The 15,951-nt window shown below is 39.6% G+C and overlaps 3 protein-coding genes across 4 annotated transcripts; 2 read left to right on the forward strand and 1 right to left on the reverse strand.

Annotated features, from left to right (window-relative positions):
- Nucleotides 1-255: 255 nt before the first annotated feature.
- tomm40l (translocase of outer mitochondrial membrane 40 homolog, like) lies at nt 256-6,360 on the forward strand. 2 transcript variants are annotated; one of them, XM_074686228.1, is made up of 10 exons: nt 256-354; nt 2,181-2,395; nt 2,490-2,557; nt 2,655-2,747; nt 2,825-2,926; nt 4,813-4,918; nt 5,031-5,153; nt 5,248-5,324; nt 5,440-5,542; nt 5,670-6,360. In XM_074686228.1, the coding sequence occupies exons 2-10, from the start codon at nt 2,182-2,184 to the stop codon at nt 5,807-5,809; spliced, it is 1,026 nt and encodes a 341-aa protein (XP_074542329.1). In that variant the 5' UTR covers nt 256-354; nt 2,181; the 3' UTR covers nt 5,810-6,360. The 2 variants fall into 2 exon arrangements, with proteins under 2 accessions (XP_074542329.1, XP_074542330.1); XM_074686229.1 differs by lacking the exon at nt 256-354 and adding an exon at nt 368-623.
- Nucleotides 6,361-8,512: 2,152 nt separating this feature from the next.
- Nucleotides 8,513-13,492, reverse strand: LOC141802507 (uncharacterized). Its single transcript, XM_074686035.1, has 5 exons — nt 13,430-13,492; nt 9,646-9,917; nt 9,497-9,542; nt 9,252-9,402; nt 8,513-9,165 (listed from the first exon to the last, which is right to left on the reverse strand). Exons 3-5 carry the CDS (start codon nt 9,528-9,530, stop codon nt 8,595-8,597), a joined length of 756 nt encoding a protein of 251 aa, XP_074542136.1. The 5' UTR covers nt 9,531-9,542; nt 9,646-9,917; nt 13,430-13,492; the 3' UTR covers nt 8,513-8,594.
- Nucleotides 12,834-14,794, forward strand: apoa4a (apolipoprotein A-IV a). Its single transcript, XM_074686034.1, has 5 exons — nt 12,834-13,037; nt 13,494-13,566; nt 13,663-13,716; nt 13,829-13,982; nt 14,087-14,794. Exons 3-5 carry the CDS (start codon nt 13,677-13,679, stop codon nt 14,664-14,666), a joined length of 774 nt encoding a protein of 257 aa, XP_074542135.1. The 5' UTR covers nt 12,834-13,037; nt 13,494-13,566; nt 13,663-13,676; the 3' UTR covers nt 14,667-14,794.
- The last annotated feature ends 1,157 nt before the right edge of the window (nt 14,795-15,951 follow it).

The raw sequence follows: 15,951 nt of genomic DNA on the forward strand, positions 1-15,951 counted from the left end.
GACCTTGAAGGAAATCTACCGTTAGAATACTATAACCGCTTTACTCGCCAACGAAATTCTCCACCAATCAGAACACTTAAAATATAAGCTCCCGCCTCCTAAAGGTTAACCTCACTGGAATTAGCAAATCACATTTGTTTACGAGCATTGCGTCATTAAAGCGAGACCCCGCCCTTTATTGGTTGCGAACACAAAATGACTGACAGTTCCTTCAGCGAATCATACCACAGGGTTATGCTCTTCTAACCAATCACAACTCCTCTTGAGAAACAGGGGCGGGAAATAGCTTGACCAGCCTACTGGCTGTGCGGCGGAATACAACTTCCGGGCGCATCGTCCTCTGGAAATCACAACGTGAGTAGAAATCATGAGCTGAATGTTTTATGTAACGAGAGGTTTCTGCTTTAACATGTGAGAATAAAACCTGTAGAGGTCATCGGCTGTTAATGTAAGACCCGCTGCGGTTTGTGTTAGCTTCGCGGTAGCAGCTGCTTGTTAAGTGAAGCTAAGCTAGCATTCACCACTGCATTCAACGGAGCTGCTGAGCTAGCTTAGCTTCATTCTTGGCTTCTATAGTAGACAGATTTCATTCCAAACTTGAGCTTCATTTAGGAACGACACATGTCAGTACGCACCTTTTCTTTCCTTTCACAACTCTTCATGTTGAAGTTAGAGGCTCATATGATCTGCTAGTGTTCTGGCTTCATTTGAATGAGCCTGACCTGTGAGAAAGGTTAAAGGGGCAATCCACCTTTTGTTCTCATGAAAATAAGTTTGTCACTTAGTTTAAGGCATGTCACAGATATACTTGAAGTCCTCATTTGCACTGGTAGTTCTTTATACCACGAAAGACCCAAACCTGCTTGTCCCATCAAGATTATAGTGCTCATCCTGCTCATTTTGATAAAATATATATATAAAAATATAATTGTTAGTTTTTAACCTGAAGGATACCTTACGCTCACACATTTGCCAATCAGTCATAGCATCATGACTACCCGCTTGATATTGTGTGCCCTCCCTTATCTAATTAGGGTTAAATTAGCTCTAACTTGATGCTACATGGACTCCACTAAACCTCTTTAAGGTGTACTGTTGTACCCGGCATCAGGACATTGGCGACATTTAAGTCCCACAAATTGGGTGATGGGGCCTCCAGATGTTTGCCAGGAAGAGTACCTTTAGGTCCCCCCCCCTGATCCTGTGTGCTCTCACATCTTTCTGTCTGAACCAGCTCTAACTTTTCAGCAGTTTGAGGTCCAGTAACTCTTCTACTTCTACCTTTACAGATTTGAAAACGTACCGACCCTAAACTTCAGTTTGCTCCTCACATCCTTACACTTGCCTGTATTTGTTGCTTTCAACACACTGACTTCAGTAAATTTGCTGTCTACTAAGAACATCTCTATCAATCCAAGGTTACTGCACTGAATGATAAGAGCCGAAAATTTTACTGTGCACTTTCTTCGACTTGAAAGGAGCCTCCCTGTCATATGTTGCTGTCATAGCATAGAGTTTGTGTTTTTGGTTATTTCTGTTAACTGAAAACCAGCACATCGAACCTTCCAGTAAAAACTTCATAAAGATCAGACATGCAAAAACATTTCTGTTTAAGATGACGTTTCACAAATGTTTTGGAAAAATTATAGCAGCTGAAATGTTACGTTGTGCCGAGTAAACCCCACAGTTTTCTTTTTTAATGCACTTGTTTTTGATCCAGCATCCTCCGGGGTAGTAACAGCTGGTAACAGAAGTCAAAGGGGATATCTTGATGTTTTGAAAATATCCTTGATTGACTTGTAACTTTATTCACAAAAACCACAATGGACACAAAACAGCTGTACTGAAAAAAAAAAATATAAAAAAAAATATAATGCACTGAAAGAAACGCAGAAGAACAGGAAACAGGAATGAGCCAGATTATTCATCAGTAAGGCAGAGCTTGCACAAAATAGACACAACATAGCAGCAGAGGTCACGAGTAATACAGGTTTTCTTGTCAACAACAGCCTCCACGCCTCTAGGAAATAACGTCTTACTTCAAATCTTTGTACATCAGGCATGAAGTCCATGTGTCTGTTCAAGTGTAGCTCAAAGATTTCACATAGAGCTTTGTTTTTTTTTTTTTGCTCTCTTGGATTTGACTGAGTCAGTCTCACCCTCTCCATGACTTCTTCCAGAATGGGCAGTGTTTTGGCTGCCAGCTCCCCCAACCCTCCACCCCCAGCCTCTGGGGCAGCTGTGGCTCCGGGGTTGACGGTGCCACCGGGCTTTGGGATGCCTCCAGTGTCCTCAGTGATCCCCCCTACTGAGGCGTCTGCAGGCCAGCAGCAGGAGGCAGAAAACCCTCTGCCCAACCCGGGGGCGTTCGATGAGTGTCATCGCAAGTGTAAAGGTAGACAGAGATCCCTGCTGCTTTCGTTTTTCAAATTTCACAATGGAATTTTAATGTGTATCCTCTTTAAACCTGCATGTGTTCCTCTGTACAGAGGTTTTCCCCATGCAGATGGAAGGCGTCCGGCTAGTTGTCAATAAAGGCCTCAGCAACCACTTCCAGGTCAGTTTAGTCAATATTTGTTTGAAATTTTCCAACATAGATCAAAACGCTGTCTGAAAATGTCTCAAACTTAATGATTTTTCTTTACTCCCTTCAGGTGAGTCACACTCTAATGCTGAGCACCATCGGGGACTCCACATACAGGTTTGGTGCGACGTACGTTGGAGCAAAGCAGACGGGTCCAGCAGAGGTAAGTCCCTGTGGATCTCATGTGTATGTTTCCTTCTGAATGAGCTGTGGTCTGAGCGTACGCTGCTTTGCGCTCAGTTCTTTCCAGTCATGGTGGGAGACATGGACAACAGCGGCAGCCTCAACGCCCAGATCATCCACCAGATCAGCAGCAGAGTACGGTCCAAACTGGCCTTCCAGGTGACGCTTCCTAATGTTTCTCACTGTTGGAGATCCTGTTCTAACTTTAACTTTGTCATGTCCTGACAAATTGAGTTTTCTTTTTTTTAAACTTCTGCAGCTTCCACTGCTTTATACTTTAAAACCAAGCTCTTCCTTTAATGCTGTATCTGGTTTTATCATTGTCTCATGTATCGACAGTTGGTATGCTTACACGCAGTTCAAGAAATTGTAACATGAGCTTAGTCAGAATGAGATCAGACTATTAAAATGCATGTGAACAGATCAGTCATACCGAGAATGGACTGAGCATAGCTTGATCATCATGTAAATAATACCGTCACTATCCATTTTTAACATAATTGGCAGGACTTTGCAGGCGCCTTTTCACCTGCAAGAGGAAGTAGATGACACAGCACCGCCTATCATACTGGAGTGAGACATTCTCATCCAGAAGTCTGATTTTCTTTCTGCATGTATTCACAGACAAGACTAGAATCCTGCTCTGACTTGATTGAGCCATGACCTTCGTTAGACTGCTGCTGTACTCACCGTTGCTTGCTCTGTTTTGTACTTTGCTGGTGCTCTCCCTGTCTTAGATTTCCATGTGTTAACAGAGAAAAGAGAGGTGTGCTCCCCCCACTACAGGCTTTACAGTGCTACAGTTTCATTTAGCAGACGCTTTTGTCCAAAACACAAGCAAGAATTTAGACAGGAGGAAAAACCTAGTTAGTGCAACAAAAGTGCTACAATTTACTTGGCTGCAGGTGCTGCCATTAAGTGCAAGATTTTTTTCTTTTTTAAATAATGTAGAATGATCTGGCCAAATAACCACAATTAATTGATGCAACAATATACTTAAACATTCATTAATTAGTGCTGAAAATTCACTAAGAGCTGAGTCTTAGACCTTCTGACTAGGGGTGCACCAATCACAATTTTCTGTCCAATCACCAATCTTTTAAAAGCCTGACCTGCCAATAACGATTTGGGTTGATGCCGATTTTTAATTTTTATTTTTTGCAACTGACGGCATATACCTCCAATGCTCCAATTTGAATTTTATTGAAAATCATTGAACAATACCTGTGAAACAATAAAATCTTTATGTTTTAACTTAAACAACCAATAAAGTGTCCTGAGTTTTAGGTCTCAGAGCAAAAAGCAACAATGGCTGGCTGTCAGACCTTCCCGAAGGTATATAGATCAGTTTCATTTGTAAGAATGTGCCGATCACCGATCTCCCAAAGTCAAGGAAATCTGCGCCGATCGATCGTTGCATGACTACATCTGACTCATTCTTCCCCTGAGGACAAAGAGGAGAAGGGTCAGATTAAGTGCTTAAGTGTTCCCTGAACAGATGAGTCTTCAGAAATCTCTTAAAGTAGAAAGGGACTCTGTGGATCCTATAGAGTTTGGTAGTTCATTCCACCATGTGGGAACGAGGGGAGAAAGGTCTGGCTAGAGATTCAGAGCTGTGTTGGGCTGGGAGCACCAGGCGTCTTTCACAAGCAGAGTGTAGTTGGCGAGAAGGAGTGTAGACCTGGATGAGGGACCCCAGTTAGGAAGGAGCTGTTCTTTTCGATGAACAGCTCGTTGCATTTCACGGGCGTGTAGAAGGGTAGGGAGCTCCCAGGACGTAGCCAACTAACTGCATCCAAAGTTAATTGACTGAACTTACGGCAGAGGAATGCCTGAGATGTAGTGTCTGACTTATAAAACAGATGTTTCACAAATTTTGAAGAGCCAGAACTCAAAACACATTCCAGAAATACCTCACTACCTTAATACTTGAACTTTTTAACTGTTTTAATACATTTTTATTAATGTTCATTAGTATGTGCTCTTATGATTGATTGATGCATTGGTTGGGCTATAACGTCGCTGTTAATCTGTCACATCCTCAGACACAACAAAACAAGTTCATGAACTGGCAAGGCGACGCTGAGATCAGAGGAGAAGATTTCACTGCAACAGTCACACTCGGAAACCCAGACGTCCTCGTCGGCTCTGGTAGGTTTTCAGTCGATAAAACTCTGTAGAGGATCTGAAAGCAGATACGTAACCTGACTGAAATACAGATTTATGCAGGAACTGATCACTTCCTTTGTTTCCCACCTGTCAGGTATCATTGTTACACACTACCTCCAGTCCATTACACCCTCTCTGGCTCTGGGTGGGGAGCTGGTTTATCACCGCAGGCCGGGAGAGGAAGGCTCAGTCATGTCTTTAGTTGGCAGGTACACAGGTGAGATGAGGGTTATTGTTGTACGTGTGTGTGTGTATTTAACGAGTGTTGTTTCTTTTTTCAACCTGTGACATCTTCATTTTCCTCTGTACAGGTAGTAACTACATCGCCACGTTGACATTGGGCTCAGCCGGCGCTCACGCTTCATACTATCACAAAGCCAACGATCAGGTAAGATTAGATTAAAAGGATGTTACTTCTCTGTGCGATGTTTGACGTATCTGTGGATTAATCTCACATCATATCTGAGCTCCTCAGGGTGTAACTGTCCACTGTTCTCCCACAGCTGCAGCTCGGTGTGGAGTTTGAGGCGAGCACCCGTATGCAGGACACCAGCGTGTCGTTTGGCTACCAGCTAGATGTGCCTAAAGCCAATTTACTCTTCAAAGGTATGATGTCATTGTCACTATCGATGAGAGGAGCCTTCAAATATGAGCACATCTTTCGTAGGGAAGTGTCAGGCCCAGGTTTACATTTTTATCATTGTTTTTAATCTGTGTGTCCGGCTTCTCTCAGGCTCCGTAGACAGTAACTGGATTGTTGGTGCGACATTAGAGAAGAAGCTCCTCCCCTTGCCGCTCTCTCTGGTCCTCTGCACCTTCCTCAACCACCAAAAGAACAAAGTCCAGTGCGGTTTTGGCGTCACCATCGGTTAGTCACACTGAGCAGACTCCACAGAGCGGACAGACTCACTATGGACGAGCAGACTTTGTCGTGTACATCTCCGTGTGTCCCGTCACCTCCATCTGTTGCTCTAATCGGACGTTTTCATGTCATTAGTTTCATCACATGTGCTGAAAAAGGTTCTAATGTAAATCTAAAGCGTTTCATCTGTAAAGCTAAGTCGCTGGATTGGTCAAAAGTGTATCATGACTGGTACGGTTTTTGTTTACTGTGGACAAAAAACCCATTATGAGACTGGACGTACAGACCTCTTTGTTTCTGTCACTGACTTTGTGCCTGTTGTTTCTGATCTGATTTTTACTCTGTGATTTTTTTTTATTACTGTAAGTCAGTCTTGGCGTGCAGTGGCTGAAATCATTTTCTGTTTTGAGTTGTTTTGTTTTGTTTTGTTACAGAGAAGTTTACCAGGGCGGCGTGTACTGTACTGCATGTCACATTCACTAACCATCACTCGTTTCATTGCCTTTTTTATGTCACGTACATATGAAACAGTAAATATATGACCTGTATATATATAACTCTTGGAAACTGATAAATACAATTTCTTACAAAACAGAATTGTGTTTGAGTTTTTCCTTAAGTAGACAGTATCATGAGTCACACAGCACTTATTTTACCATTCATCCTGACGTATGTGGATATTTCGTGATTCATGACGATATAACAGATCCAGACAAGTTTGTTATAGAAAAAAAGTCCAAAGTGCAACTTCCAGAAAACTCATTATTCCTGCAAGTGTTAATAAGGGGGGATTCACTGTTGTCCAAAAATATATGGTGGGGATGTCCCACAGCACTACTGGCAAAATTTTCTTATGAAACCAGGGGGGGCATCGTGGTTTGGAGCTCCTTTGCTGCCTCGGGGCCTGGACAGATTGTTATCATTAATGGAAAAATTAATGTCAAAGTTTATCAAGACATTTTGCAAGGCCTTCTACAATTCTACTATTTCCTTCAGCAGAAACTTTTTTTCAAAGTGATGTACAACAAAAGCAAGGATTTAGACTGAAGGGAAAAACCTTTGTAAGTGTAACAAAGAGCTTCAGTTTGTTTGGTTGCAGGTGCTGCCATCTAGTGCCGGAAGAAGTCCAATTTATTATTTTTTATGGTTATATTTTCAGGTTTTCTGTGCCTTTAGTGAGCGAGGATATGGCAATGGTTAGAGTAGGAATCAGGGTGAGAATGAGAACAGGTGACATGCTGGAAACAGACGACAGGCATTTCAAGGACAAACTTCATAGGGACCATAAGCCCTTCTGCGCTCCAAGCAACTGTCTTTTAAATCCGTGTAAGGAAACTTCACTTTGTCCTGACTTTGGTGCTCTCTGTTGACAAAGCAGTGCCTCTTTTCTTTTCCTGATTTCAACACATATTATAGTGTACTTACACAGACCCAAACCCAGCAGTCTCAAACATCCAAAATAACTCTGGACCAAGGGTCTGCAACCTGCAGCTCTTTGACTCCTTTGCAGTGGATCCTTGTAGCTTCAAAAAATACAACTGAAGCTAAGAATTTTTATTTTTCTCTCAGAGGTAATTAATGAATAAATATTTGACTCTAAATAAAACCATACCTTTATATTCTGCTGAGCTAAATCTGCATCACACCTGTCATTAAGCCTGCCACCGCTCTACTTCACCTCCTACAACATCAACAGCCCACCAACTTTCCATGCACCTGTGGCTAAAGTCAAGTTTTACAACCCTGGTAAGAAAACTAAATCTACAAAAAGACAAATCTGGAAGAAATTATAAATTTTAATTCTGTGTGAATGGATTCAATCGACTATGAACCTGCCGCTTGATATGTGGCAAGTCATTAGCAATCGACAATGGGCAATATTATCAATATATTTTATCAAATTGAAGAATTATTTTTAAATATTTTGATTTTTTTTCAATTTATTGAATTCCATTTTCTTTTTAAATTTTTTGCAAGTTTTTTTTTATTCGAAACTTATTTGAAATTTTTGTAAATTTATTGAATTTCTTTTCTTTTTTTTCAAATCAATGCAAATGTATAACATTTCAAACTTGAGATATTTAAATGAAAAAAATGCTTAAAATTTAAATATTTTTTAAATGTAAAAAAAAATTGCAAAAAATATATATTTTAGAAACTTTTACAAATTTTTCAATTTTTAAAATTCATTTTTGTAATTTTATGGAAATCTCTTTAAAAAATTTTTGAAAACCTAGACATCACATTCAAAATTTCATAAATTAAAAAAAACTTCCTAATTAGAAAAGTATTCACTAGATTTTAACTATGTTTAGCATTGTATATATTTTTTAGCCTTTATTTTGTAAATAGATTAAATTCTATGGCTCTTGAATGACTTAAATTCAGGTGAGCTGGTAAAAATGGCTCCTTTGAAAGTAAAGGTTGCAGACCCCTGCTCCAGACAAACAGTCAGTCTCTATGTTAACAATCTTATTTTCTTCTGAAGAGCACTCAAAATTAATTTAAGTTTTTTGAAGCTGTTAGAAACTCCTCACAGGCTCTAAATCGATTAAAGTATGTGTCCAAAGGTCTAGTGTTGGAGGTCGTCTGTTATCAACCATAGTGTTGTTTTCTGAGTTGATTTTATTGCAGCTGTTTGTCTCCGTATGAATCACTCTTCAGTTATTACTAACTTTCAGCAAATGAAGACACCAGAAGTCTGAACTTGCTTCTTCATTTTTTATTTAGTAAAATAAACACTGTGTTCATTTGAAATAAATATGGAGGCTGATGGAGGCCGATGGAGCAGTCCGTTTACTGGGTTCTCTTGGTGAAAGAGTCCCACAGAGCGGTCAGCTGAGCCTGCATGTCCTGGGCGCTGGCGTCCAGCTTGGCCTTCAGCTGCTCTCCCAGAGGGATCAGACTCTGCTGGATCTCCTGGGTCTTCTCGGTCAGCTGGGCCTCGAAGCGCTGGGCCAGGGGCATCATGCTCTTCTGAAAGTCATCCAAACTCTGCTCCATCTTGTCCTTCATCTCCTCAGCGAAGGGGGCCATCTGGTTCTGCATCTGGTTCATGCCCTTGGCCATCTCTGCCTTCAGCTCCTGGGTCTTCTGCATCAGGATGGTCTTCACGGACTCAGGGTCCATGGCTTCAGCGTAGGGGGCAGCTTCCCTCTTCAGGTCCTCCAACTGCTTCTGGATGTTGGTCAACATCTCCTGGGTGTAGGGCTGCACGTTGGTGGTCAGTTCCTGTTCCAGACGGGCCTTGAGCTGCTCGACCTCCTGGGTGAACTGGGCCATGAAGTTCTCAGAGACAGGAGCGACCTGAGAGCGCAGAGTCATCACGTACTGGTTGACGGCATCGGCACTCTGGGAGATCCTGGCACTGAGGGACAACGGAAAGAAAAATTAAAGACATGAAACACACTTCATACCTTAACTGAAACTCTTTGTGTTCACACAGATTCTTACTTGACTTCCTGTCCCAGCTCAGACGCTTTGAGCTGCTGCAGGGGGTCCTCGGTGATCTGTGTTACCTTCGCGACGTAATCCCAGAAAGCATCTTTCACCATGTCCAGGTTGGTCTTGGGCTGTTCATGCCACAAGATGTTTGCATTGCAAACTGTAAGATGAAAAGAATCAGCAGGTTTAGCACCAAGTTCATTTCTCCAGACGTATGTCACAGGGATCCTGGAGATGAACAAGAGTTGACTCACCGGAGAAAAGAGCAAGAACCACAAGTACCCTCATGATTGGATTTATCTGTTGGACAAAGAAAACGAATATAAGGTTGAAAATGAAAAATCTACACAATCTAACTGTAGCATAAGCTATTCATAGCGATTTTAAATAAAAGGTGTGTTACCTTGTTCAGGCTGCTTGTCTCTTTGTCACCCTGGGTCTGAGGATTGGTGCCGTACAGCAGCTGTACACAGCTTTTATAACCAAACTGAAGGGTAAAGTCCTTTGCCCGCTGCCGCGCTGGACAGATTCTTGTCACTCCACGTCATAATTTTTATGTGTCATCGCCCGGTTTCATCTTATGAAGCATTTTTTTCTGGTATCTGAATGTGTCAAGTAACACTTTGGACTCTTAAAGTGGCATTTCAAGCAGGTGCGAAAGGAGAGTTGGTCAGCCTGGCAAACACACATGGCAGACAGAAGCATTAACATTTTGAATTACATTTTTTAGTCTATAAAACAAACATAGGAGAATTTTTACTTTTCTTTTTGCTCCAGTTTGGGTCTCCACCAGCTCCCTCAGGAAGAAATTTAGCAGCTTGCCGCTTACTTTGTTTTTACATCTTTTGATGCTAAGCTGGTTGTGTACTGTGAGATTTATGAGCAGAATGAGGACAGAGACCAAAATAAACATTCACAGTTGCTGTACAACCCTGAAAATGGGTTCAAAAACAAAAATAATCAAGCAATTTTGACATTTGATAAACTCTTCCACTTAAATTTTGATCAAAATTGTCAAACCCTTTCAGCAAATGGCACAAAAAAAATCTGCCTTTTTGTCACTGCCCTGAAAAAAAGAGACTTTTTTCAAAGTAATGTTTTGAGGAAACAAGACAATAGATATCTAACATTTACAGATTATATTTACAAATGTGTAAGAGTCTTCTGTTTTTTTTTATCATTAGTTTTTAAAGAAAACAGAGACTCTGGGTTTTGCTTTGTTGGCTGAATAAAAAAAAATATATTAAAAAGCATATTTCACACTTAAAATTAAAATTATTTACAGATTCATCAAAATGCGAAAATGAAAATAAAAAATAAATATTAAATAAATATTAAATAAAGTTGCTGTACAACCCATAAAATGGGTCAAAAATTCCAGCAATTTCCACAATTGATGAACTCTTCCACCTAAATTTTGAGTAAAAATTTCAAAACCTTTTAGCAAATGGCAAAAAATCTGCCCTTTGTCCCTGCCCTGTTTAGCAAACAACAACAACAAAAAATAATATTTTTTCAAAGTTGCGTTTTGAGGAAACAAGAAAATAAATGTCTTGCATTTACAGGTTATATTTACAAATGTGTAAAAGTCTTCTGTTTTTTATTATCAACCCAGAAACCCAAGGTTTTGTTGTGTTGGCTGCATAAAAGAAAAAAATTGAAAGCATAATTTACACTTGAAATGAAAATGATTCACAGATTTATCAGAATGGGGCTTTTGTTAAAGCTTGATGAGGATTTCTATGGGGAATTCTTACTGGGGGTTTCCCTGACTTGAACTTGTCCATGTTTATCACAAACTTTTGCATGTCACTGCCTGTCAGGAGAACATTTGAGGTCAATTTGTTCACATTTCTCTAGGAAACTAAAATAAAATCCAGGATTTCACTAGATGTTTATTAAATATAATAGTACAGAGTTGAAGAGGAGAATTTTAAGTTAAGGGCACAAACAGCCTTGAATGTGTGTCAAAAACTTTTGTTTTGCTTCATGAGGACTTAGCCCTTCATTAATTTGTTGAGTTGTAAAAAGGAAAAAATATTGATCTGCTATTTTTTATTCGTAGATTGTAGCTTCATTATTGTATCTTCTTAGAAGTTAATCCAAGGTCTATGTGCACGTCACAGCGGGGAGGTTTATCAGTAAGTTTGTCCTGAGGAGCAGACTTTAGCTCCTCCGTGTTATCAGTGAGTGTCCAGGGAATCGCTGTATAAGTTAACATCACATTCCTCTGCAAAGATAACCGGATCTTCAGATTGGAAGACCGGATCAAAGTCCTGCTCACATCTCACTGACCTATAAAACATCTGATACCGATTTATCTACAGAAAGATGAGAACATTGACTCAATCAAACATGTGCTTGATTAATCAGCAGAAACAATGAACTGTTTGTTCTGTTTGTCACAAGAGAGTGAAACAGCTACAGCCTCACAGTCTGATCAGCTGATGTTTTCAACTCTGAGCACAGAGATGATGGGATTCCTCTGTCACAACTCATCAGTGAGATTGTGTGATTAAAAAGTAACCTGAATTTGCATTTTTCACTATAATTAACGTATTTGTACCAAGGTTTTTTTTTAGCTATATTTTTTCTGAAGGCGTTATACAGTCCTAATATTAGACATGTCCCAGTCTGATACTGATATCGGATATCAGTCCGATATCAGCAAAAAAACAAGTATCGGTATGGTATCGGAATGCATTTAAAATCTCCGATATATAAGCACTCCGATATAAGCAGTTTCTGTTACCCATAGGTTAATAATAAATGGGTTAGTTTTTCCTTACTGTTGCTGACTGCTGTTCTCTGTTTGAATAATATCACTTAATTAAGCCTTTTCTAATATGGCATACATACTAAAAAGTAAGTAATAAAAGTATGCATGTTTAATGCTGATATCGTATCAGATTAATATCGGTATCGGCCAATGCTCAATGCTGCAGTATTGGTATCGTATCGAAAGTGAAAATGTAATATCGGGACATCTGTACCTAATATTATCTCTGGTATTTAGCCTACTGTTTTCCCCTTTAGTTTGGGACACCAACAAAGTTTATGTTTACAAAGTAAAGATGTTGTCCTCCATCTAACCTTTTTTCCTTGTCATCCAAAATAAAAGAAATAAGATAAACCTTCATTACTTACATCAGAAAGTGGATAATGTAAATATTACAACAAGAATACATGTTTTTTAAATTATAAAAGTGAATCCAAACAATACATAGAACGTTACTGTTGATCCCATAACTGAAATAGGATTCAATTTTTTTTTTTTTTGGTATAAAATTCTAAAATAAATTATGTTACCTTTGTAGTAATGCTAGAATATGTAATGCTAATGTTTCAAGTTGGTCAAAGTACAAATTTTGATTTCTCTGTGGTGCTTATATGGGCCTTACAATTGTAGTTTTAAAGCTAAAATATTTTCACGGCTACTATTGTGCTACCATATGTATGCTTATTGAACAATAAATGATAAAATAACAACTTTTTGTAGTAAAATATAAATTTAATACCGGCCAAACTGCCTTTTATCATCCTGAGCATTACTGCTTTTAGCCTCACATTAGCATCCTCAATGTATTTAATGGAACAAGCACACAGAATAAGTAACACAAAGTTTAACAAGCTAAATTTGTTAACTGAATACAGCTACTTTCTGTCGTATATTGCTAATAGCGGGTGCTAACTAGCAACACTCGTCCAAAAAGAGGCTCCTGTGGGACTTAAGGACTGGATATAGGATATACCTGAAGGAAAATAAAAGATTAACGGATAACAGTAAGACAAATGGTAAGCTGTTAGCTCATGTTAGCAACAGGCTAGCATACGACATCGGTATGCTATGTGCTAATACGATAACGGTAGCATTTAGCTCACGTGCAGCCTCATAGCGCAGCTGGCCTAAAGATAGTACAATATCAAAATACTGTGTGTCACATTTTAAGCTTTTTTTTTCGTTTGGACACAAAATAAAGCAAACTTAAATTGCCCTTTTGGAATATCATTAATTATTTATTGCACAACTTTAAATTTAAGGTATGTGGTCGAACCTTGAGAGCTTTGACATAAACATTGGTTAATTTGAGTTCAACATTTGGGCTATTTTCCTGATTCAATCACATGACCTAATTTTGACACTGAAAAATTTACATACAGTATGTTTCATCAGACAGCTGACTTACTCCTGTGATAGTGACAGCAAGGCACTCAGAGTTGGACTTTACTCCTCCCCTCTTTCTCCTATAGGACTTAGAGGCCTATATATACTCAGCCATGATGTGTTAAGGACACAGCTCCCTGAGTGAACACACACACACAGGTAAGACACCAGAGGAAAGACATCACTCTTTGAATGATGAGATGACTGAAGAAAAGTGACCTGAAAGGACTCATCATTTTGTGTTTTCTCTTTCAGCTGCAGCGTCAGTCATGAAGGTCTTGGTCGTGCTCGCCCTCGCTGTTTTCACAGGTAAGAAAGTTTTAGTTGACAGCTTGTTGAACATGAATGTCGGATACATCAAACTAGAAAAGTATTTGACTTTCTGTATGTGTTAATAATTATTTCTTCTTGGTTCTTTCAGCAGGATGCAATGCTAACACTATGTGGAGCAAGCAGCCCAAGCAGCAGGTTGACATGGTGAAAGATGCTTTCTGGGACTACGTTGCCAAGGTGACCGCTACAGCCGAGGACTCCCTGAAGGAGATCAGGAACTCCCAGCTGGGAAAAGATGTCAAGTAAGGAGACTTTAAATAACAAAACAGTGCAAAGTAAAGCTCCTGAAGTGTATTTTTGTGGAGTTTTTGGATAAATATGGTAATTTCTGTTTGTGTTTCTGCAGCACCCTCATCTCTGAGAGCAGTGATGCCGTCAACAAGCTCGGCATCGCTCTGCAAACCCAGGTCGCTCCTCTCTCCCAGAACTTCATGACCCAGCTTACCCAGGAGGCAGAGCAGCTCAAGGTCCGCCTCGAGGAGGATATGACCTCCATGGGAACTCGCCTGCAGCCCTACGCTGAGGAGCTGGTCGCTGACCTCCAGAACCGTATCGAGGCTCTGAGGAAGGAGATGACCCCTCACGCTCACACCTTGGACACAGAGTCCCTGAAGACCATGCTGCTGCAGAAGAGCGAGGAGCTGAAGGCCCAGCTGGATAAGAGCGTGAGCCAGCTGCAGACCCAGATGGTCCCCTACGCCGAGGAGATGAAGGAGAAGATGGAGCTGAGTCTGGATGAGTTTCAGAGGAGCATGGTGCCCATGGCTCAGAGCTTTGAGCTCCAGCTGACCAAGAAGACCCAGGAAATCCAGAAGACCCTGGGTCCTCTGGGAGAGGAGCTGAAGACCAAGCTGGATGCTGATACCCAGCACCTGAAGAGGCAGCTGACCTCTCTGTGGAAGTCCTTCGCTAAGATGGCCCAGTAAAAGGACTAAATTCTATCCTGACTACCTCAATACTCTCTCCTGAATGAGTGAGGCATTTTTGGGACAGATAAAAAAGTGCAATATCTCTTTTTTATGTCTTAATGCTGCTAAAAGATGCCACCACCTAGATACTGTCAGAATTTTCTTCCTCTGTGTTACTGTTTAAAAAATAAACTGTTATATTTGAAACAACAATAAATAAGTTAAATGTATTTTTTTCACTCTCCTTTTCTTAATATTTGAAATCCAAACAAAAAAAGGTAATAGGATCATTTGAAAAAGGAAGCTTCAGTTTTCCTGAGAAGTTCGTCAGAGGTCTGACATTCTTATTCTCCAGAGGATGTTTACTATAAATATACAAAGCTGGCCTTGAGGATGCATCTATGGTTGATTAAATTACTTTCTTGAGACCTAATGTGTAAGAAAGCTTGGAAACTGTGCACAGTGTTGCACCATTGTCTGATCCTTGAGCTTGAAAACAGACTGAAACTGTTTCTGTGCAGCTGGAATCAATAGAGACATGCACAGCTTTTTTTCTTTTTTTTTTTTTTTGTCATTTTTTTCCCAGCCAACAGAAAACAATACCTGTGGTCTCTAGAATTGTAATGATAGAGATGTCAAATTACCATTTTTTGTTGGGCCGGGCTTTGATGGTGGAGAAAGTGGAAGTAAGCAAACGCCAAACTAGCCAAACCAGGCCAAAAGACAACTTGTTAAACCAAAAAAGTTGAGAAGTGGTCTTTAATGAGTTTCACTTTAACCTCTTAAGACCCAGCGTCCAAATATGTGGACATCACATTTCTGCCTCTCAGACCCATGATACTTTTTTTTTTATACTTTAACTGATTAGCCACATTTATAGACACTGCCCACATCATCTTTTGGTGAAATCACAACATTACAATCGTTTTAGTTTATATAAATATATATATATATAAATATAAATATATATATATATATATATATATATATATATATATATATATATATATATATATATATATATATATATATATATATATATATATATATATATGAGTACAATAACATGACTAACAAGCAACTAATAGAGAACTCATAATACAAATAATCAAATTTCCCATACAAAGACCAAATTAGTTATAATACCTATTAGGTCTTATCAGGGCTCTCAAGTTTTGAGTGCAAACTAGAGTGAAAAAAACTTTCGTAGTTTTTAGTTAGTTTATTAAAAGGCATTAAAAAAACACTGAGACCATAATCAGGGACCAGTCGATGAAAATGTGCCTTTTCCAGGTTATAATTT

This window comes from Halichoeres trimaculatus, unplaced genomic scaffold (assembly GCF_033239565.1).
Source record: "Halichoeres trimaculatus isolate MK-OKI-2021-1 unplaced genomic scaffold, fHalTri1.1 fHalTri1_scaffold_14, whole genome shotgun sequence".
Taxonomy (NCBI): Eukaryota; Metazoa; Chordata; class Actinopteri; order Labriformes; family Labridae; genus Halichoeres; species Halichoeres trimaculatus.